The sequence below is a fragment of the Rhinatrema bivittatum genome, chromosome 7 (assembly GCF_901001135.1).
Source record: "Rhinatrema bivittatum chromosome 7, aRhiBiv1.1, whole genome shotgun sequence".
Taxonomy (NCBI): Eukaryota; Metazoa; Chordata; class Amphibia; order Gymnophiona; family Rhinatrematidae; genus Rhinatrema; species Rhinatrema bivittatum.
This window is the reverse complement of record NC_042621.1, coordinates 191,406,645-191,429,067: the sequence shown is the minus strand read 5'-3', so window position 1 is coordinate 191,429,067 and position 22,423 is coordinate 191,406,645. Positions and strand designations below refer to the sequence as shown.

General features: G+C 47.6%; 1 protein-coding gene across 8 annotated transcripts in view; it reads right to left on the bottom strand.

The window, feature by feature from the left end:
- Nucleotides 1–22,423, bottom strand: part of HERC4 (HECT and RLD domain containing E3 ubiquitin protein ligase 4) — a 280,806-nt gene that overhangs the window by 202,392 nt on the left and 55,991 nt on the right. For all 8 annotated transcript variants that reach the window (XM_029609698.1, XM_029609697.1, XM_029609695.1 and 5 more), the window contains 2 exons: nt 19,007–19,166; nt 9,437–9,513 (listed from right to left, as the gene is read on the bottom strand). In XM_029609698.1, the coding sequence (XP_029465558.1) occupies nt 9,437–9,513; nt 19,007–19,166 (237 nt within the window). The remainder of the gene's footprint in view (nt 1–9,436; nt 9,514–19,006; nt 19,167–22,423) is intronic.

Here is a 22,423-nt window from a genome sequence, read left to right as displayed (position 1 = left end):
ACCTAGCATCAAAGAGAGTACATATAGCACGCACTGCTTTAATTTCAAAGCAAATATGCATGGCACAGGGAATACAGCATATCACAAGATAAATAGAATCCTGTCATTAAACACACTTGCATAAACACAGGATACACCCATAGTACTAAACAGCATCAGGACATCCTATCAATTCTGTATCAAACAAGTTGCTACATACACACCATTCACCATACAAACTATGCTACAACTGACAGGTCATCAACATCCTGTCTGCCATAGCTATATAAAATGAAGTGTATGCCTGTATGCATGTTTGCTTATAACTCAAGAATGACTGATGCTATCTTAAACTTATTAAAAAAATTATTGAATGCTAGCCAAAGAAGGTTACGACAAATCCTTTTTGACATGACCCTTTATGTTGGAATGTATTCCTGAAGCCAAGTTTCAGCATGCTTACCCTACCTTTATTTGGGTGTGGGGGGATTTTATTGCATAGGATGCACTTATTTTATTTGCCTGTGCTGAAGAATAATTTTATGAAACATTTTTCAAAGTTACAATTCTGAATGAATAGAAAACACAAAATGTGGAGATTACTTACCTGATAATCTCGTTTTCCTTAGTGTATGCAGATGGACTCAAAACAAGTGGGATACAGTGTGCTCGTGCTAGCAGTTGGAGACGGATCTGACGTCAGCACGGGTACATATACCCCCACAGGAAGTGTAGCAATTCAGTAATCTTCCTTGCAAAAGCTTTTATGGATATATGTGTGACTGACCGATCGTTTAAATGAACAGGATTTACCCTGACCAATTGATGGTAGCTGGAGACCGCCAGTGTTCTTAACCGGAAGGCATGACACCCGGCAGGGTGGAAGCCCTTTATAAGCAAACATGTCTTACCTTGAGTTGGCGAATCCCCATGTATACCGGCAGCCGGGCGGGATGCTGAGTCCATCTGCATACACTAAGGAAAACAAGATTATCAGGTAAGTAATCTCCACATTTCCTTTCGTGTAGCAGATGGACTCAAAACAAGTGGGATGTACAAAAGCTACTCCCGGACTGGGTGGGAGGCTGCCCGAGGACCGGTTAGGATTGCCCTTGCAAATGCTGTGTCCTCCCTGGCCTGGACGTCCAGACGGTAGAATCTGAAGAAGGTACGGAGGGAGGACCAGGTCGCCGTTCTACATATTTCTGCAGGCGACAACATCCTAGTTTCTGCCCAAGAGGCCGCTTGCGCTCTGGTAGAATGAGCCTTGACCCGTAGAGGTGGTGGTTTTCCTGCCTCTACGTAGGCCGCCTTGATAACTTCTTTGATCCAGCGGGCGATGTTTGACCGAGAGGCCGCTTCTCCTTGCTTCTTCCCACGGTGAAGGACGAACAGATGGTCCGTCTTTCGTACTGCTTCTGACATTTCCAAGTATCTGGCCAGTATTCTGCCGATGTCGAGATGACGCAGTATTCGACCTTCTTCTGACTTCTTCAAACCTTCCGTGGTTGACAAGGATATGGTTTGGTTGAGGTGAAATTGTGAGACTACTATGGGTAAGAAGGAAGGAACCGTGCGAAGATGGATAGCCTCTGGAGTGATTCTGAGGAACGGATCACGGCAGGACAGTGCTTGTAGCTCTGAGATGCAGCGTGCTGAACATACAGCCAGCAAGAACACCATCTTCAAGGTCAACAAACGGAGAGACAGGCCTCGAAGGGGACTGAAGGCGGATCCCGCTAGAAATTCCAACACTAGGTTGAGGTTCCACAGGGGCACCGGCCACTTCAGTGGCAGGCAAATGTGTTTGACTCCTTTCAGGAAACGTGAAACGTCTGGGTGTGTGGCGATGCTGTTGCCAGCACTCCAGGGACCGTAGCAGGATAGCGCTGCCACTTGAACTTTGATGGAACTGAGGGACAGACCCTTCTGAAGTCCATCTTGCAGGAAATCCAAAATGATAGGGATCTTAGTGGCATGTGGATTGGTGCCGTGAGTTTCGCACCAGGCTTCAAATACTCTCCAGATCCTTATATATGTTAGTGATGTGGAGAACTTGCGTGCTCGGAGGAGGGTATCTATTACCGGCCCCGAGTATCCTCGTTTCTTCAATCTAGCCCTCTCAAGGGCCAGACCATAAGAGAGAATTGAGCTGGATCCTCGTGGAGGATGGGACCTTGCCGCAGCAGGTCCCTGTGTGGAGGCAGGGGTAGTGGATTCCCTGCCAGTAGTCTTCTCATGTCTGCGTACCAGGGTCTTCTTGGCCAGTCCGGTGCCACTAGAAGAACTAGGCCTCTGTGCCGCTGAATCTTGTGTATAATGGCGCCCAGAAGGGGCCATGGAGGAAAGGCATATAGCAGGATCCCCTGAGACCATGGCTGTACCAGGGCATCGATCCCCTGGGATAGAGGATCCCGCCTGCGGCTGAAATATCTGGGTACTTGAGCGTTGGACCTGTCCGCTAGTAGGTTCATGCCCGGCGTCCCCCACCAATCCACAATCATCTGGAAAGCTGTGGGCGACAGCTGCCATTCCCCTGGATTTAGGCTTTCTCTGCTGAGGAAGTCTGCCGTGGCGTTGTCCTTCCCGGCGATGTGGACAGCGGAGATGTCCTGGAGATTTGCTTCTGCCCAAGTCATCAGGGGGGCTATTTCTAAGGATACCTGTTGGCTTCTGGTTCCGCCCTGTCGGTTGATGTATGCCACCGTGGTGGCATTGTCTGACATCACTCTGACCGCTCTGTTGCGAAGTCTGTGGGCAAATCGCAGGCATGCTAGCCTGACTGCCCGTGCCTCTAGTCGGTTGATGTTCCATCCCGACTCTTCTCTGTTCCACCGCCCTTGGGAAGTGAGTTCTTCACAATGTGCTCCCCATCCGTTCAGGCTGGCATCCGCAGTGAGCAGGGTCCAGGTTGGGGAAGACATTCTCGACCCCTGGCCCAAGTGGCCGGGCTGCAACCACCACCGTAACTGATTCCGCACTCTGGCTGGTAGAGGTAGGTGTGTGGTGTAGTTCTGTGATCGTGGGCTCCACCGAGATAGGCGGGCGCGTTGTAATGGTCTCATATGAGCCCGCACCCATGGTATCACTTCCAGAGTGGATGCCATAAGGCCGAGGACCTGTAAGTAATCCCAAGCTGTGGGCCGGGTGGCGCTCAGCAGAGCTTTCAGACGATTCCGGAGCTTTGATCTTCTCTTGGAGGTCAGGCTGACCTTGTCTTCCTGGGTGTCGAATCAGACTCCTAGGTATTCCAGCAACTGAGAAGGCTGTAGGGAACTCTTGTTCAAGTTTACAACCCATCCTAGGCTTTCCAGAAGAGCTATAACTCTGTTGGTTGCCTGGCGGCTCTCCTCTGGTGACTTCGCCCGGATCAGCCAATCGTCCAGATAGGGATGGACGAGGATTCCCTCCTTCCTGAGGGACGCTGCCACTACTATTATGACCTTGGTAAAGGTCCGCGGCGCGGTGGCCAACCCAAAGGGTAAAGCTCGGAACTGGAAGTGCTGGTCCAGGACCTTGAAGCTTAAATAGCACTGATGATCCCGATGGATTGGGATATGCAGGTAGGCTTCCGACAGATCTAGGGATGTGAGAAACTCCCCTGGCTGTACTGAATTTTTGACAGACCTCAGCGAAAGCTGGGGACCAGTAGGTATCGGTTGACTGACTTGAGGTCCAGGACGGGCCGGAAAGTGCCCTCCTTCTTGGGCACGATGAAATAAATGGAATAATGCCCAGAATTCATCTCCCTTGTAGGCACTGGGATTATGGCCTTTAGGGACAGGAGCCTCCGCAAAGTGACGTCTAGGGCCGTCCTCTTGATGGGCGAACAAGGAGATTCCACAAACCTGTCCGGCGGAAGCCGAAAAAAATCCAGGTAATACCCCTCTCGGATGATGGCGAGGACCCACTGATCCGAGGTAATCTCGACCCACCTGCGGTAGAAGAGGGACAGCCTGCCCCCTATGGCCGCGACCCCCGGATGGGTCGGCTGATTGTCATTGTGGGGTACGGCCGGGACCCGAACCCGAGCCGGTTCCCCTCTTGTTGTGCTTAGGCCGAAAGGACTGGTTCCTGGCCTGCGAACGAGGTGCTTGGTAGCGAGTCCTGTACGGGTTGAAGCGCTGAGAGTTTCTACCTCTGGATGGTCTGGGGAAGGGGCGCTGGTTCCTCCTTGACCGGTCTTCTGGTAGACGGGGTAATGGAGAGGCGCCCCATTTATTGGCCAGCTTCTCAAGGTCACTGCCGAACAGGAGGGATCCCTCAAAGGGCATTCTCGTGAGGCGCATCTTGGAGGAGTCGTCGGCCGCCACTGAGTATGACACTCCCTTGGCTGCCGTACAGACTAGGTCAGAGGCTGCATCAGTGAGGAATGAGAGAGCTGATTCCATTTCTTCTCCCGGGGTGTTGCTCCTAGCCTGTGATAAACAGGAACGTGTCACCACGGTGCAGCAGGTCACAATCCATAGGGACATGGCTGCCACCTCAAAGGCTTGTTTCAGAATGGTGTCCATGCACCGGTCATGTGTATCCTTGAGGGCCGTCCCCCCCTCCACCGGAATGGTGGTGCACTTCACAATTGCGCTAACCATGGCGTCTACCTGGGGGCACGCCAGCTTCTCCTTGGTTGCCGGGTCTAAGGGTTACATGCCAGCCAAGGCCCGACCCCCTTTGAATGAGGCCTCCGGCATATTCCATTCCAGATCGATTAGCTGCTGAGCTACTTGTAGGAGGGAAAAATGGTGAGACGTTTGGCGCAGGCCCTCCAACAGGAGGTTCATTCTCTGTTCCTCTGGGGCAGCATGGCCCGGAAGAGCCAGTTCCGACAGGCATTGAGAGATCAGGCCTGGGAGATCCTCTCTCAAGAAGAAGCGCCTCATGGTCCGATATGGTTCAACCCCTGAGGGAAGTTCTCCCTCATCGGGGGACTCGTCATCTTCCTCAGGGCAATCTGAATCCCCACAAGTGGGGGTCCTGGGTGGCGCGTGGCCGTGCCTAGGCCTTGAGGGTCCAGGGGCCGGGTCATCCGGTATGTATGGACCCACTCGGGGAGCAGCCTGCATTGAGACAAAGGCATGAATCCCCTTGAATAATTCCACCCAGGAGAGCGAAGCAGGATCTGGTCTGAGGGGTACCAGGTCCCTTGGGGTCCCCGGCTGCCCACTACTGCCGGCTAGGTCCAGGGGGTGTTCCCTGAGGAACTGGCAAGTACGCTGGGCTGTGACCGGTCCTGGCCTGGAACTCCCAGGGCCTCTTCACATTGGGCACATAGGGAGTCTGCTTCCTCGCTCTGTGTAGCTCTGAGGTTGCATGCTGAGCAGAGGCTCATGCCTGATGTTGGAGGGGCCAGGTCCTCTGATGCCTGGGCTCTCTTACGCTCTATGTGCGTCTAGGAACGGACGCTTATCAGCGGGCGCCTATAAACGTGCGCTTTACACCATGCGCCTAAGCAATGTGCGCCTAACAGCGGGCGCCTAACGCCGTGCGCCTAACAGCGTGCGCCTAACAAACCAGGCAGAAAAAATGGCGACCTCCGTGGCGGATTGCCACCTAGGCAGACTCTGCAAAGCCTCACTTCCTCGGAGACCAAGTAAAGATGTATATGCCTTACCTTGTCTTCGGCGCTTCCCGGTTGCGACCCGGGCGGTCTCCGGCTGCGGGGGGAGAGGGTAAGTACTGTCACCGCCGCGCTCGAGGAAGTGCACCCGCCGCCTCTGGGCCGCACCCGAACTCGTCTCGCTCGGGGGCCAAGTCCACGCCGGGACCGAGGCTGCCTCTATGCCGCGCCCGAACCCTTCTCACTCGGGGGCTAGGTCCCTGCCGCGAACCAGCCACCGGACCGAGGCACTCACCTCCGAGGGACCACTGAAATCGCCTCGGGAAACTCAACTGGGGGAGGGACCGACTGGTATCACCGCAGGAGTGCAGGGCTCGTCTTCAGGTAGGTTTCTTCTATGAATTTAGTCGTGTAGAATTTGGAAACACGCTCAGCAAGCGTGAAGGAGCTCCAAACTGCTTTGGAGACGGAAATTACTGAATTGCTACACTTCCTGTGGGGGTATATGTACCCGTGCTGACGTCAGATCAGTCTCCAACTGCTAGCACGAGCACACTATATCCCACTTGTTTTGAGTCCATCTGCTACACGAAAGGAAAGTAATTTTTTCCACTGTCAGTAGCATATACTTCTTTGTATTTAAACAATACTTCAGGTAATTTTTATCGCACTTCTGCTACAGAACTTTGACAGAATAGTTTTAGCAGGAAATATTTCTACTTTCTCTTCTTACTTAGCTCAATCTTTCTTTGAACCCCATACACATGAAAGTAAGAAACATATAACCATTCATGCTCCTTTTTTAAAAAATAAGCTTTACCACTAAAAACAGTGACTAGAACTTTAACCCATCTTATACAATTGAAAGCCTGAACTTATTAGATCTCAGAAGTTAAGCAGGGTCAGGCCTGACTAGTGCCTGGAGTTGCTAGGGTTGCAGAAGGCAAAGACAAATCTCAGCAGTATTCTGCCTACAAAACGTCACAGTCACCATGATAGGGCTACAATCACTAGTCCTTCGACAGGAAAAACACAATACTATACAAAATTAGATTAGCAGGAAGAACGAAATGCTGGAGCTTTGCTGTGACCAGCAAAAGCTTTCCCATAGTATACATTGGAGGAAATAAAATCAAACTGATACACCATGCCTTACTTCTACTCTCAAAACTATACAAGCTGTGTGACAACCCTCATATCTTCTAATTTGAGGAGAGGCTATTCACTTTCAAACCCTGAAGAGCAGCATGGCATGATGCCACACCAAAGTCTCAGACAGCAGTAGAGTAGGGCTCCTTTAGGATGATTTTATACTGTTTAGTGAATAAGATAGCCAAAACCCCACTTACTAAAAATTATACACCCTGAATGGCCTGGTAATTTTATATAAATTTTGTACATAAAGACACATAAATCTGATTTAGCTAGAAAGGGATATGCAAACAACATCTCAAAGCAAATATTCAGCTGTATCTGAAATAGTCAGTATACACATAGTTGTGTGCAAACATTTTAGCCACCCCTGGTCAAATTGTAATGTTTCAATGAATCTCTTAAGTGAAAAGAAGCTGACACAAATTCTACAAGGTACAGAGTTAAACATGAAATCTTTCTGCAATTTTTAATGTAAAATTACTTTTTGCTGATTTTTAACAGATTGAAGATAATAAAATATTGAATATGGCACATGCCAAAGTTTGGACACCATGTCAGTCACTGCTTTGTAATATCTCCTTTAGTGGAAAGAACAGCTTCCTGTAGCCAGCTCAGTCTTTTTTTTTTTTTTTTATTCTTGCTTTTGGAATGTTTTTTCCTCTTTTCCTTGCAGAACTCTTCTAGCTCCAAAATAGTCTTAGGTCTCCTTGCTTGCTTGAGATCTCCCCACAGATTTTTAATAGTATTCAAGTCTGGGGACTGTGAAGGCTATTCCAAATTTTCATTTTTCTTTCTGTAAGTACTTCATGATTGATTTTGAGGTATGTTTCAGATCATTGTCTTGCTGAAATATGCAACCTTTTTTCTGCTTCAATTTCTTCACTGTAACATTAGCTTCTAGGATAAGTTGATGTTTAGTTGAATCCATTCTTCCTTACATCCCCAAAATATTTCCAGTGTCACTGGCTGCCACACAATCCCAAAGTTTAATAGATCTACCCTAAGGCTAAATGATTGGCAAGGTGCTTTTCTTTTTTTTTCTCAAAATGTATCTTGTGTGGTTGTGACTGAACAGTTCGATTTTCATGTCTTCAGTTCAAAGCACTTTGTTGCAAAATGTTTCAGGCTTATCAACGTTTTGCTTTCGCTACTTTACAAGATAACTTTTGTGATGGGGGTCATAGAAAAGATTTCCTTCTCACAACTCTATCATGCAGATCATTGTTGTATAAGCAACGCTGTGATGTGGACACTTATGCCAGTGTTAGCAAAACCTTTCAGCAGATAGTTTACAGTGATCTGTGGGTTCTGTTTTGCAAATCTTTCTAATTCATTCTAATCATTCATTCTAATCGCCATTCTATAGGATTGCTGTTATTTATTGTTGTTTTAATGTTATTTATTAACTTATTAATTTCAATTGTTTTTTCTCCAAGTTCATTTTCCTGTTCTATGTAAGACTCACTTGTTAAGTCATTCCAATGTTATATGTAAACCGAAGTGATTAGTAACATTGTTACTAGAACTTCGGTATATAAAAATGCTAAATAAATCTGACCACTTTGCAGGCAGTTTTATCAGAGATTTTTCTTGGTCTTCCAGATCTTGCCTTGACTTCACTATTTCCATGTAATTTTCATTTTTTACAATGTTTCTGACATTTGAAATTGCTAACTGGAAGCCTTTAGAGATTTTTTAATAGCCTTTACCTGTTTTGTAAGAGTCAATTATCTTCATTTTCAAACGCTCAGTTAGCTGCTGCTTAGAGGAACTCAAGCTGCTGCTGCTTAGAGGAACTAAGCTGCTGCTGCTTAGAGGAACTAAGCTGCTGCTGCTTAGAGGAACTCAAGGTTGTTGAAGGTAAACAAAACAGCAGAGGGGTGAGAATATATGTTCAAGTTGTTGAATTGTTTTCACCTGATTAACTGAAAGCCTAATGAGTCAAATTTTTTGGCCTTAACTTAAAAAAAAAAAAATAATAATAGTAGTACATCAACTGGAAGAGTATCCAAAATTTTGTGTGTGTCAAATTCACAGTTTTATTATTTTTAATCTATCAAAATCAGCAAATAGTAATTCTGCATTAAAAATTTCAAACACAACTTTGTTCCATGTAGAGACTGCATTAGCTTCTGTTCACTAACGAGCAGATTTTAAAAGGCCCGCGCACGTAAAATCAGGGAGATAACGCGCATGGCCGGGCCTTGCGCGTACCGAGTGCATTTTAAAAGAGGCCCAGCCACGCATGTATCTCCAGTGCTGGGCCTGAAGAAAGGGGCAGGGCAGGGCGGAAGCCGGCTGGGACAGCAGCCATTAGGCCCTGTCCTGGGGGAAGCACACACCGGCAGCCAGCCAGCATATGGAACTTACTCCTGCTCGGAGTGGGCAAGTTCTTCAATATAAAAGAACGCTAATTAGGGTAGGTTTAGGGGCTGGGGAGGAGGGAGGATAGAGTTAGGGCAGTTCTCTCCCAATAAAGGAGCGGACTGGGAGGGAACTGGGCAAAGGACTGATCATGTTGCCGCACGATTCTTTTAAAATCACCCACCTGTGCTCGGAGGCCACCCACCCGCACACGTGAGCATGGACATTAAAATCCGGTGTATATGTGCGAGCGGGAATCACATTTTATAACATATGCGCATGTTAGAGATTAATTGAAACATAGCTTGAACTGAGGTGCCTAAACGTTTGCACACAACCGTAACAGCAAAAAGGTAGAAATCAGTTGTGTTGTATATTTACCTTTGGAAAGAGCAAGTGAATGATAACTACCACAGGCAACTTGCATTATCTGTATATCTGACAAACCTTTAATATTTCTGGGGAAAATGAAAAGAAAATAAATTAGATTTTGTTTAATTAAAAGACAAGTGGAACTCCTATATATTTACTGTGTAGCTATTTCATATACAACTACTGTTTGTGAAATGTATTTTTTTTTTTTTATTTATAACCCATTTGTTCACCAAATGTGCCCCAAGTAAAGCACACCACAACTGTGAAATATAATGGAATTTATTATCAATATAAACACCATAACACAATATCCTCAACAGCAATCTCACCACCCTATTTAGTTGTACATTTAATCCTCATAAAGATATAAGTGAGAAAAATGATAAAAATGTGGAGGTTAAAGTCCAACTTTAGTAGGACTATTTATTATATAAGAAATTTTGTGTGGTTTATTACTTTTAACCAATATGCACGATTTAAAGGAAAATTAGTTCTTACCTGATAATTTTCGTTCCTGTAGTACCACGGATCAGTCCAGACACCTGGGTTGTGACTCCGCACCAGCAGGTGGAGACAGCAAAACTTGCCGGGCTTCCCTACATATAGTAAGGTGCCACCCACAGCCCCTCAGTCTTACGTAAGGTCAAAGCAAAACTGCCAACTATACTAAACAACTGTACCGCCCTAACAAGGGCCGATTCAACCAAACCCCCAACTGGAACAGAACAGCCAGAACCAGAGGGCAACCAAGTTGGAAACAAACCGAACCATAACAACTGAATTCACCGAGCGGACTCTCCGTTCGTCAGAACTCAACCGATCAGCATTTCGAACACTGAATACTCGGGCGGGATCCTGGACTGATCCGTGGTACTACAGGAACGAAAATTATCAGGTAAGAACTAATTTTCCTTTCCCTGTACGTACCCGGATCAGTCCAGACACCTGGGATGTACCAGAGCCACACAACTACGGGTGGGAGCCAGAGAGTCCCGCTCGGAGAACTCTCTCGCCAAAACCCCCCGAGGCAGGAGCCTGGACATCCACTCTATAATGTCTTGTGAACGTATGCAGCGACTTCCAAGTCGCCGCTCTGCAAATTTCTTGAGGTGAGACTTGAGAGGACTCCGCCCACGAAGCGGCGTGAGACCGTGTGGAATGAGCCCGAAGCCCCACCGGAACTGGTTTGCCCCGCAGAAGGTACGCCGAAGCAATAGCCTCCTTGAGCCATCGGGTAATCGTAGCCCTGGAAGCCGCACCACCTCGCTTGCGACCAGTGTGTAACACAAAAAGGTGATCCGATACACGGAAAGGATTCGTAACCTCCAGATAACGGAGAAGGAGCCGACGAACATCCAGCTTCCGTAACTCCGGCGACGCTCGAGCCTCCGGAAAAGCAGGAAGCTCCACAGATTGATTCAAATGAAAAGCCGACACCACCTTCGGCAAGGAGGGAACCGTCCTTATGGACACTCCTGAATCAGAAATCCGCAAGAACGGCTCCCTACAGGACAAGGCCTGTAACTCCGAAACTCGTCTCGCCAAAGCAATCGCGACAAGGAAGACCGTCTTAAGGGTAAGATCCTTCAACGTGATGCGCTTTAAGGGTTCAAACTGAGGTGAACACAACGCGGAAAGGACCCAATTGAGGTTCCAGGACGGACAGGGGTGACGTAACGGCGGATGTAAATGTTTGGCACCCCGAAGAAAACGGGCAATATCCGGGTACAGGGCCAGAGAAAAACCCTGTACCTTGCCCCGGAGACACCCGAGTGCTGCTACCTGGACCCGAAGGGTACTGCAAGACAAACCGTTGGAGAGCCCCGCCTGTAGAAAGGCAAGAAAACAGATACCGGTGCCAGCATAGTGTCTACCTTGCGATCCCTGCACCAAGCCTCAAAGACTGACCACACTCGCACATAGGACAAGGACATGGACTGCTTTCTGGATCTCAACAAGGTGGCCACCACCGCATCCGAGTAGCCCTTTCTCAACAAGCGACGCCTCTCAAACGCCATGCCGCGAGACAGAAGTGATCCGTGTCCTCCAAACAAATGGGGCCCTGACGGAGGAGAGCCGGGGATCCCCGAAGATGTAGCGGAGGATCGGCCATCAGGAACAGAAGATCCGCAAACCAAGGCCGCCGAGGCCATTCTGGCGCCACCAGAATCACGTCCGACGGGTGCAACTCGATCCGACGAAAAACCTTGCCAATCAGAGGCCACGGAGGGAACACGTACAACAACACGTTTGTCGGCCATGGCAGCACCAGCGTGTCGACGCCTTCGGCTCCTCTCTCTCGCCATCGGCTATAAAACCGCGGAGCCTTCGCGTTCTGAGCGGTGGCCATCAGATCCATGTGGGGCTGGCCCCATCTCCTGCAGATGAGGCGAAACGCTTCCTCCGACAATTCCCATTCTCCTGGATCGAGATGATGGCGACTGAGGAAGTTCGCCTGGACATTGTCCACTCCGGCGATGTGCGACGCCGCTATGCTGTTGAGGTGCTGCTCCGCCCAGCACATTAAGCGTTGAGCCTCCACCGCCACCGGTTGGCTCCTGGTTCCTCCCTGGCGGTTGATGTACGCCACCGTTGTTGCGTTGTCCGACAACACCCTGACCACCTGTCCGCGAATCAGCGGAAGGAAGGCGTGAAGTGCCAGCGTTACCGCCCTGGTTTCCAGGCGATTGATGGACCACCTCGACTGCTCCCTGGACCACAGGCCCTGCACTGAGCGTCCCTGACAGACTGCTCCCCATCCGGAGAGACTTGCATCCGTCGTAACCACTGTCCACACGGGCATGAGCAGAGAAACCCCACGCCTGAGATGGTCGGGATGTAGCCACCAGTGAAGACTGTCCCTCGCTGTGTCCGTGAGCGGGAGTGGGAGCTGAAACTCCTCCGACACCGGCTTCCAGCGGGAAAGTAACGCCGACTGTAAAGGACGCAGATGCGCAAACGCCCAAGGGACCAACGCTAGCGTGGATGCCATAGAGCCCAAGACCATCAGGTAATCGCGCACCAGAGGCGTTCGGAGGGCCAGTAACAGTCTCACCTGGCCCTGCAGCTTGCAGACTCTCTCCTCGGAGAGATAGACTCGACCCCGTTTCGTGTCGAACAGCGCCCCCAGATACTCCAAGGACTGAGAGGGCACCAAGCGACTCTTGGCTAGGTTGACTTCCCAGCCGAGGGAGCGCAAGAGCTGTAGGACTCTGTCGACGGCCCGTTGACATTGATCCGCGGACTTCGCTCGAATGAGCCAGTCGTCCAGGTAGGGGTGCACGAGAAACCCCTCCCTCCGAAGCTGAGCTGCCACCACCACCATCACTTTGGTAAAAGTGCGGGGAGCGGTAGCCAGCCCGAAGGGCAGAGCTCTGAACTGGTAATGTCTGCCCAGAACGCAAAATCTGAGGAACCTCTGATGAGATGGCTGAATGCCGATATGTAGATACGCCTCGGTTAGATCTAGGGACGCGAGGAACTCGCCTGGGCGCACCGCGGCCACCACCGACCGGATCGTCTCCATTTTGAACCGGGGAATGCGAAGGCACCTGTTTACCCCTTTCAAGTCCAAGATTGGCCGATGCGTGCCCTCTTTCTTGGGTACAATGAAGTAAATGGAGTACCGACCCTGTCGTTGCTGTCCTCGAGGCACAGGAACTACGGCCCCCAAGGCTTCCAGCCGCCCGAGAGTTTCCCTTACCGCCGCGCGTTTGACTATCCCTTTGCATGGGGACACGAGAAACTTGTCGGCTGGCACCCATGCAAAATCTAAACCGTAACAGTGCCTTATCACGCTGAGGACCCATTGGTCCGACGTTATCTTGGCCCACTCCCCGGCAAACAACCTTAGCCGGGCCCCCACGACTGGGATACCCAGTCGCTGCAGTCCCGAGGAATGGGCCGACCTCGTTTCATTGGGAGCCTTTGGACCCCGCTCCTGCCGCGGGTCCACTCTGCCTGCCAAAACGCTTCCCCCGAAAGGACGGAGCCCATGAGGAAGACCTGGCGGAGGAGGCAGGGCGATAGGATGAACCAGCCGCTCTCTGCGGTCGCGATCATCTAGGCCCCCGAAAACGAGACCGATTGGAAAATGACGATCGAGCCCTAGGCCTATCTTCCGGAAGCCGGAAGGCTTTGTTCTCCCCGATGGATTGCATCAGATCGTCCAACTACTTGCCAAACAGCAGCTTTCCCTTGAAAGGCAGGGCACCCAGATGAGCTTTAGACGAGCCATCCGCCGCCCAATTCCGCAGCCAGAGGAGACGGCGCGCCGAGACCGCCAAACCATGGCCCTGGCCGACGTGCGTAGGAGATCATACAGCGCATCCGCTCCATAGGCAATCACCGCCTCCAGCTGATCCGCCTGTGCCGATTCCTCATCCGAGAGACCGGCATTAGCCTGAAGCACCTGAGCCCAGCGTAACCCCGCTCGAAGGGCAAAGTTAGTACAGATTGCTGCACGAACTCCCAGAGCGGAGACTTCAAACACCTTCTTGAGCTGCATTTCCAGCTTTCTATCCTGGATATCCCGCAGCGCCGTGGCCCCTGTGACCGGGATCGTCGATCTCTTCGTCACCGCAGACACCGCCGCGTCCACCTTGGGGAGGCGGAGGAGCTCTAGCGCGGCCTCCGGGAGTGGGTACAACTTGTCCATGGTTTTACTCACCTTCAGCCCCAATTCCGGGGTATCCCACTCCCTAAAAAGTATATCCGTGGCCGAAAAATGGAAAGGAAAAGCTACAGCCAGACCCGCGAGTCCCAACAGGACCGGGTCCATATTGGCTTCCTGTCTGATCTCAACCGGCGGCGCCTCCACTCCCAGCTCCTTGAGAATAGCCGGGATAAGCGGATCCAGTTCCTCCTTCTGAAACAACCGGACTACCTTCGGATCATCACCATCACCAGCCGGTTGTCCTTTGGCAGCCGCCGGAGGAGCCGGACCCGCAAGATCCAGATCATCCTGCCCCGCTAGGGGCTCAGCCCCCTGGTCCCCATCCTCCGAGTCCGTGGATTCCGAATCCGTGTCCTGAGGGACGCCCCTCACCGGGCGTTTCCCTTTCGGGGTTTCAGAAGGCCGTTTGGGCACCTCCGCAGACTTCCTCTTCCGGGCACCCGGCCCCTGCGCCGGGCCCCCCACCGCCTTCTCCTTTTTCCGGGCCCTCTTGCACTTCAGGACTTTGTGCAGGAGAAGCGCAAAATCCGCTGAAAAGGACGCCTCGGACCCTGATGACGTCATGGCCGCGCTATCTTCCGCCGGAGATGCCCCCCCCCTCCGGGGGGGCCCCATCCGACAATCGCCGCTGTGGAGACAGCGTAGGAGGCCGGCCGCCATTAGCGAGGGCCCGCCGCATGGCCTCCTGCACTGTCTCTAAGATGGCCGCCATTCCCGCGCTAAGTGGGAACGGGTCCGAAACGCCGTCCTGACGCTGGCCTTCCCGCGGCGGCGATCGCGCCGACCGAGATCGGCCCCCCCTACCGATCCCGGACGACACCTCGCCCCCGGGAACGCAGGAAGAGCAAACCCCGTCACGGGACAACCGCACGCGCGGCACGACGAAGCCCTCGGCATCCCCGGCGCGTTCCGAGCGCGAAGCAAGTAGGAACAACTCAAAAAAGACAAGAACGTGAACCGGAGCCACCGACCGCTACGAGAACGCGCCTGACAAACGGAGAGCCAGCTCAGGAAAAAAACGCCAAAAACAAGCTTTTTTTTTTTTTTCAATACTTGCGCTGTCCCAGGTCCTGATGAGCTGCTCCAGCGGGGGTGAGTGAACCGGGCTCCCCGGTGTCACCCCCGACGCTGCTGCCTGTGACCGGCTGGGCCCTCGACCCTCAGCAGCGGCCTCAACCAGGGGGGGGCTGGTCCCCTCAGGACTTTACAACCCCCCTGGGAGGCTGTAGGACAATGGAGCCTGAACTTCCTTTATATTTCTTTTTTTTTTTTTTTAAACTGAGACTGCCTAACAACCTAACAGAAAACACTGATCCCTGACTACAAACCAAAAAGGAACCCAGGGATCCCAGAGGCTGTGAGTGACCCTGCACCACCTGCTGGAGACAGAGTAAGACTGAGGGGCTGTGGGTGGCACCTTACTATATGTAGGGAAGCCCGGCAAGTTTTGCTCTGTCTCCACCTGCTGGTGCGGAGTCACAACCCAGGTGTCTGGACTGATCCGGGTACGTACAGGGAACTGTAACCCATCTAGAACAATTACTGCTGCAATAGGAAGCTATACATTTTTAAAATAAAGTTGGAGGACAATTCATCTAGTAATCATCTAACTTAACAAAACTCTAGTACTCCCTACTAACCAAATGCCAAAGTAAACAAGAGTGTGCTCAATAGTTTACGAAAGGTCAAATCTTTAATTTTCTTAAGTTACTTAAGTAGTTTATTTCAAGTTGGGGCCCAATGAATCAGAAATGAATCAATACCAAGTACTTTTTAAAATGTATATATCTTTAAAGAACTATAACATTCTGAGATGAGAGCAAAGTCTGTCTGGGACTATATGGAAAAAGGCAATTTTTAAAGGTAGCCTGCCCTCATTTCTTATCTCGCTTTAAGAGTTAATCATAGGATCTTAAAATGGATCCAATAACTGAGCAGGATCCAATAAAAGCAGAAACCAATTAAATTATTTCAAAATGAATGAAGAAAAAGTAGATCTACATACAGACAACAACCAACAAGGACTGAATCACATAGTCTGGGTAAACAAATAAGCATGGGTGTAGCTTGCTTATTGCGGCGGTTACAACCCCTAACTAATTAAGCTAGATATTTCACTTAGATGCAGCTCCAACACTGCTCTTTGCATTAATGGTGGGGGTGGAAGGGAAATAGAACCAAAGGGTTACTAAGAGCCAAGAGTAACATAAGTATGAGAAAAAAAAATGCGAAGCTTGCTGGGCAGACTGGATGGGCCGTTTGGTCTTCTTCTGCCGTCATTTCTATGTTTCTATCCTATTTCTATATTTTGCTTTGGATATAATCCAAGCAGCCACATTTTGTACAAACTGGAGCCCACCAATGTATTTTTTTTTAAGTAGTCCAATTAATAAACCACTGCAGTAAACTAATCATGTTAGGACAAAGGCATGAATTACCTTAATTGATCTTTTGACAACAAAAAGCATATCTGACATTCCACATAGATGTAAAAAAAACAAAAAACCCTGCAGAAGCGTGGGAAAAATCTTCATTGAAGACCACACTCTAGACACAGAACTGGGGGATGACAGCTAATAGACTTATCAATCAGAAACAGATTCAATCTTTGTGATTTTGCTCCATCAATCCAAATAACCTCTGATTTCTATCAGACCACCAAGTCTTTGTATCCCCAATATGCTAAGTTGTTGAAAGAAGCAGTACAATCAGAACCTAATGGCATGTATAGCTGTAGATCATCAGTGTATAAAAAAATATTCTATACTGAATGCCTGAATGAACTTGCCCAGTGGTAGCAGATCTAAGCTAAACAAAAATAGGGCAGATAATGGCATCCTGTGGTATACCACTAAGTACAGCAAGAAATTTAAAGAAAAATATTTCTTCCAAAAATATATATTGGCTTCTGCCCTGGAAAAAGGACTGGAAACATTGTAGAACATTACCATTGGTCCCCAAAGAGTCTGGGTCAACAATCAGAATGACATGGTTATGCATGTGAAATGCTGAAGTAAGGTCCAATAGTATGAGCAGACTGTTATTGACCTCATCAAGTTCTGTAAGTCAGTAACTGGTTAAAGTGATCAATATGGTCTTAGTACCATATAATGAGAAAAAACAAATATGTAATGAGAAGTTTGTACGCTGTCCAACAGCTCAAACACACAAATGGTAAATCATTCAAATGCCATTTTATTTAGAGAATCACATAGCTTAGTGCCATATCTACAGGGTTTGTTTTAAGTGATCCTAAAAGAATTACAATACATTATCAGGATTTCAAAAATGCACAGATCCACTTGTCTAGAGCAAGTGCAAAATTTCATAGCTGGTTTCTAGCACTGTGGGACAGCATCCTCTTTCCTTCAGGCACTGACCTATCAGATACCAAGGAAAGTGGAAGTTGATGTAAGAGACTTAAAGCTAGGGCTGACACTGAGCAGGGTTTTCAAAATTTCTCTAGGACTTACTCACCAGGGAAAAATGAACTCATCATGCACTACACCTCCTGGGGGAGTGGGGGTGTGAGGTAGGAGGTACATGAAGAGTGCATTTCTTCCATAACAAGTGCACACCCTGAAATCCCATCGAGCCCTCTCTCCTCCTCCTCCACTATTTATGCCACCCCAGTAAGTCCCACTTACTTTTTCTTATCCCCACCCTCATGCAATTCTCTTTCCTCTTCCTCCCCCACATAGAATTTTGACTGCTGCAGTGTGCTGCAGCAGTCAAAAAAGCAAACAGAATGTTAGGAATTATTAGGAAGGGAATGGTGAATAAGATGGAAAATGTCATAATGCCTCTGTATCGCTCCATGGTGAGATCGCACCTTGAATACTGTGTACAGTTCTGGTCGCTGCATCTCAAAAAAGATATAGTTGCGATGGAGAAGGTACAGAGAAGGGCAACCAAAATGATAAAGGAGATGGAACTGCTCCCCTATGAGGAAAGGCTGAAGAGGTTAGAGCTGTTCAGCTTGGAGAAGAGACGGCTGAAGGGGGATATGATAGAGGTCTTTAAGATCATGAGAGGTCTTGAATGAGTAGATGTGAATCGATTATTTACATTTTCGAATAATAGAAGGACTAGGGGGCATTCCATGAAGTTAGCAAGTAGCACATTTAAGACTAATCGGAGAAAATTCTTTTTCACTCAACGCACAATTAAGCTCTGGAATTTGTTGCCAGAGGATGTGGTTAGTGCAGTTAGTGTAGTTGGGTTCAAAAAAGGTTTGGATACGTTTTTGGAGGAGAAGTCCATTAGCTGCTATTAATCAAGTTTACTTAGGGAATAGCCACTGCTATTAATTACATCAGTAGCATGGGATCTTCTTAGTGTTTGGGTAATGGCCTGGTTTGACCTCTGTTGGAAAAAGGATGCTGGGCTTGATAGATCCTTGGTCTGACCCAGCATGGCAATTTCTTATGTTCTTATATACAGAAAACATATAAATGCCTCCCCCTTCCCAAGCTATGTCTTACATTTTTAATCTGCTCTTTAGGTGATAGAGATGTTCTATCTTGACAGCCGGAAGATGGAACCAAATACAAAAAGGTAAAAACCTATGTCAATTTGAATTCTAAGAAGTCTTAGTGGAGAGATAATGCGCCTATCCATGAACTTAAATTTCTTGAAAGTGGGATAAACTAACTACACAGCTATCTAACTGATGACTTTAGCAATAAAAAGGTACTCTGCATATATTTAGTAGAAACAGGTCTCAAGATAAGAATAGTCTGACAAGCAAAGCAACTCAAAATCTGAGGAACTTTACAAAGAATATCAGAAATTTTCAAAAAATCAGATATCTGCAAACATGTCTCAATTTAAAACCAACAATATGACACTGTTGAAACTGAAATTAATACTTTTTTTTTTTTTGGAGTCTCTCAGATTACCTGGGTACTCTGATATAGTCATCTGTTCCTGGTAGACCAAGCTGTCCATCTGTGGCAAGACCCCAGGAAAACATTTGACCTTTGTCATTTAATGCCAGGGTGTGGGCTTCTCCACATGATACTGCTACAATATTTTGAGCATCCAAAGCTCCAACCTGCTCTATTAAAGAAAAAAAAAAAAAGAAAAAAAAAAAAAGGAAAAATTTTATAGTGTTAAATATTTGCTGTCACGACTAAGACAAGCCTCCTTAAATGCTCCTAAATTTATTTCTATTTTTAAGGACATATGAATGATACATAACATTCCACTTAATCTGTTAATTCCTGTTCTAACAGTTCTCCCACCAGTCTGAGCCATCAGTTCTTGTTTTAGTTGTGTGCTTAAGATCAACATTATTACAATGAGCAGCGCAATCCACTCTACTCCAACTGAGACATGTTGCCAGCTAATTCATCCAGTCAAACAGGACATCAAGGACACAGTCACTTTGACTGGCCATCACACCCCCTCCATCATAGGACACAAATAAATGGATTCTGAGACATTCAGGTTAAAGCACCGTCCTTAAGTTTTTAACTTGTACACTCTATGGTAAAATTTCTTTTACCGGCCTATCTTCTTTCCAGCTGGTTGCAAGCTTCCAAGTTCTCTCCCCCTGTTGATTGTAACTTTGACTTATTCCTACTTATTGTTATCTTTCGTTTACGTGAATTTGTTACTCTAGTTTTTCCCTTTGTTAAATTGTAAACCGATCCGATATGGTAATTTACTATGAAGGTCGGTATAAAAAACTGTTAAATAAATAAATAAATAAACATATTAAACTATGGAACCATGAACTCTGAAAGGTAAACCAGCAGATTTGTCCCCTGGAAACTAAACATGGGTGGTTATCAAAGGAGGCAACTGGGCTTCAGCAGACTGTGACATTCCTTACATCTTGAACAACTGCAGCTACCCTAAGTTTATGGTAGGGTACCCGAGCAAAGAGATGCATGGGAAGCTTGAATTGGGGTGCGGTAATCCAAAAGAGCCATATGTGATGGGGGTAAAGATTATTGTGCATGGAATGGGAAAGGGACCTTGGGGAGATAGTGTTTGGCAATCTGAAGATGGGAAAGCAATGTGACAAGGCCATAGCTAAAGCCAGACGAATGCTGAGCTGCATATGGAGAGGAATAACTAGTAAGAAAAAGGAGTTGATAATGCTCTTGTACAGGTCCTTGTGAGGTCTCCCTGGAGTAGTGTGTTAAGTTCTGAAGACCATATCTCAACAAGGATAGAGACAGCATGGAGGTGGTCCACAGAAGGACAACCAAAATGGTGGAGGGTCTGTACTGGAAGAATTATGAGAGGCTGAAAATTCTAAATATGTAGACCCTGGAAGAGAGGAGGTGCAGAGGAGACATGATACAGACCTTCAGATACCTGAAAGGTTTTAATGATGCACGATATTCAAACCTTTTCTGTTGGAAAACAAACAGTAGAACTAGGGGTCACAATATGAAACTCCAGGAGGTACGACTCAGAACCACCATCAGGAAATAATTCTTCATGGAGAGGGTGGAGGATGCCTGGAATTCCTTGCCGGAAGATGTAGTAAAGATGAAAACAGTAAATGAATTAAAAAAGATGTGGGATAAACACTGAAGATCCCTAAAGGCTGCAATTGGAATGAAGAAAAGGGGGCATGGGGGTAACCTGCAAGGAGCAGCTGCTACTACCCTTAACAGAAGGCATGGGGATTACTACCCTTAACCAATTAGCCTTGACACAACTGCAATATCACTCTCTGCTTCAATGGCAGGGGGCGGGGGAAGGAAATTGCATTCAGAGGACAGCTAATGTTGGGTCCTGACTTTTACGGTCCAGGATACTGATACACAGACATGCAGGAATGCGCTACGATTAAGTCCAAAAGCAAAGTATGTTCAAACAGCATTGTCTGAATCAAGAAGGCCGTGTATCCTGTTAAAATGTTGCTAGCAATATTTGTATAGGCTGGGACAGTTTGGTTTTGAATGTTAATATTACTACCCTTAACATAAGGCTTGGGGCTAACTGCATGGAGCAGCAGTTATTACCATAAGAAACTTGCTGGGCAGACTGGATGGTTCAGATGGTCTTTTTCTATGAACTGCAATGCACAGCACCTTCCCCCCTAGGACAGAAGTTGTTCCTATCTCATGGGGAATAGGGAACATTTCAGGACCATGGCAGTCGAGATGGTGCCACATTCTGCTGATTTGGTGCAGCACCAATTTGCCTTAGGACCCAAAATATGTGAACTGGACACAACCATGCCAGTGAGACCATCCTCAATAGCAATATCAATAACCCATCCTAGCATGGTAATACAGTTGAGGCACAAGTATTTACAGGGATTCGGTTTAGCTATTCCTTTGGCAGGCCAGCAGACCTGGTAATTTTTGGATTGCCTAGCTTACCTTGACAAATGTTTCATTTGGGTACAAACTGTTTGGTTCCTTATTTTGTTACTTATGTAACTTAAGTTGCAAGCTTTTATTTCTACTCATTGACGAGAGTTTGGGGTTCTAGGGAGGGGAGATGGTAGTGACAGAATGTCATGACTTCATATTATGAGAAAGAGGAACCCATTTGAACTGGATCTTGCACAAAACAGGGATCAATCTTATATCTCCGGTTCAGGCAGCAAACCATGGATGGCCTGCTCAGGATGTGCAGTACTATTTTCTAAGTGAAGAAATGTTCCTTATTTGTCTCTGATTCTTCATAAGCAAGACAGACAGATCCAGCTCCCAAAGGGTATTTACAAGCATCATACGCAGGGCAATGAGAGTTCAAAGAATAAAAATCATACTAAAATTCCAAAGTGTCAGGAATTAACTGGGAACAGGCAGGCTGTACACTTTTCAGAGGGGGCAGGGGTGCCACGAGTCAGAATATTTTTTTGCTAGTGGAGATAAACGGTTAAGAAAAAAGCTTTAATAAAGCTGTCGCTTTCAATTTAAAACCACAAATAAAACAAGCAGACTGAGAAATTGCTGCCACTTGGTCAGTTCCTTCTATTGATAAGGCCACTTGTAAACCCATTACACAGACTACAGTTTTTTCAGTTTTTGGCCATGATCGGGCACTCCTGTTCCCACTATAACCTGGCAAAAGATACCCTGCTATATTTTAACAACCTGTGGCATATCTTCTGAGAGTGAATGGCGTTCTTAATCTCAAGCAGGTTTTGTTTTTCCATAACTTCTCCAGGGCCTTAACTCTTAAACAATACCCAAAAAAAAAACCCCAAAAAAACTGCTGACTCACAGTCTACTTCATTGCAAACAGACAGACTGCACAGAGCATGGAATACCCCCTTCAAACACAAAAATAAAAGCCACTAGGCCAGCACAAAGAGGAAAGGGAAAAAAAACCACATCTTG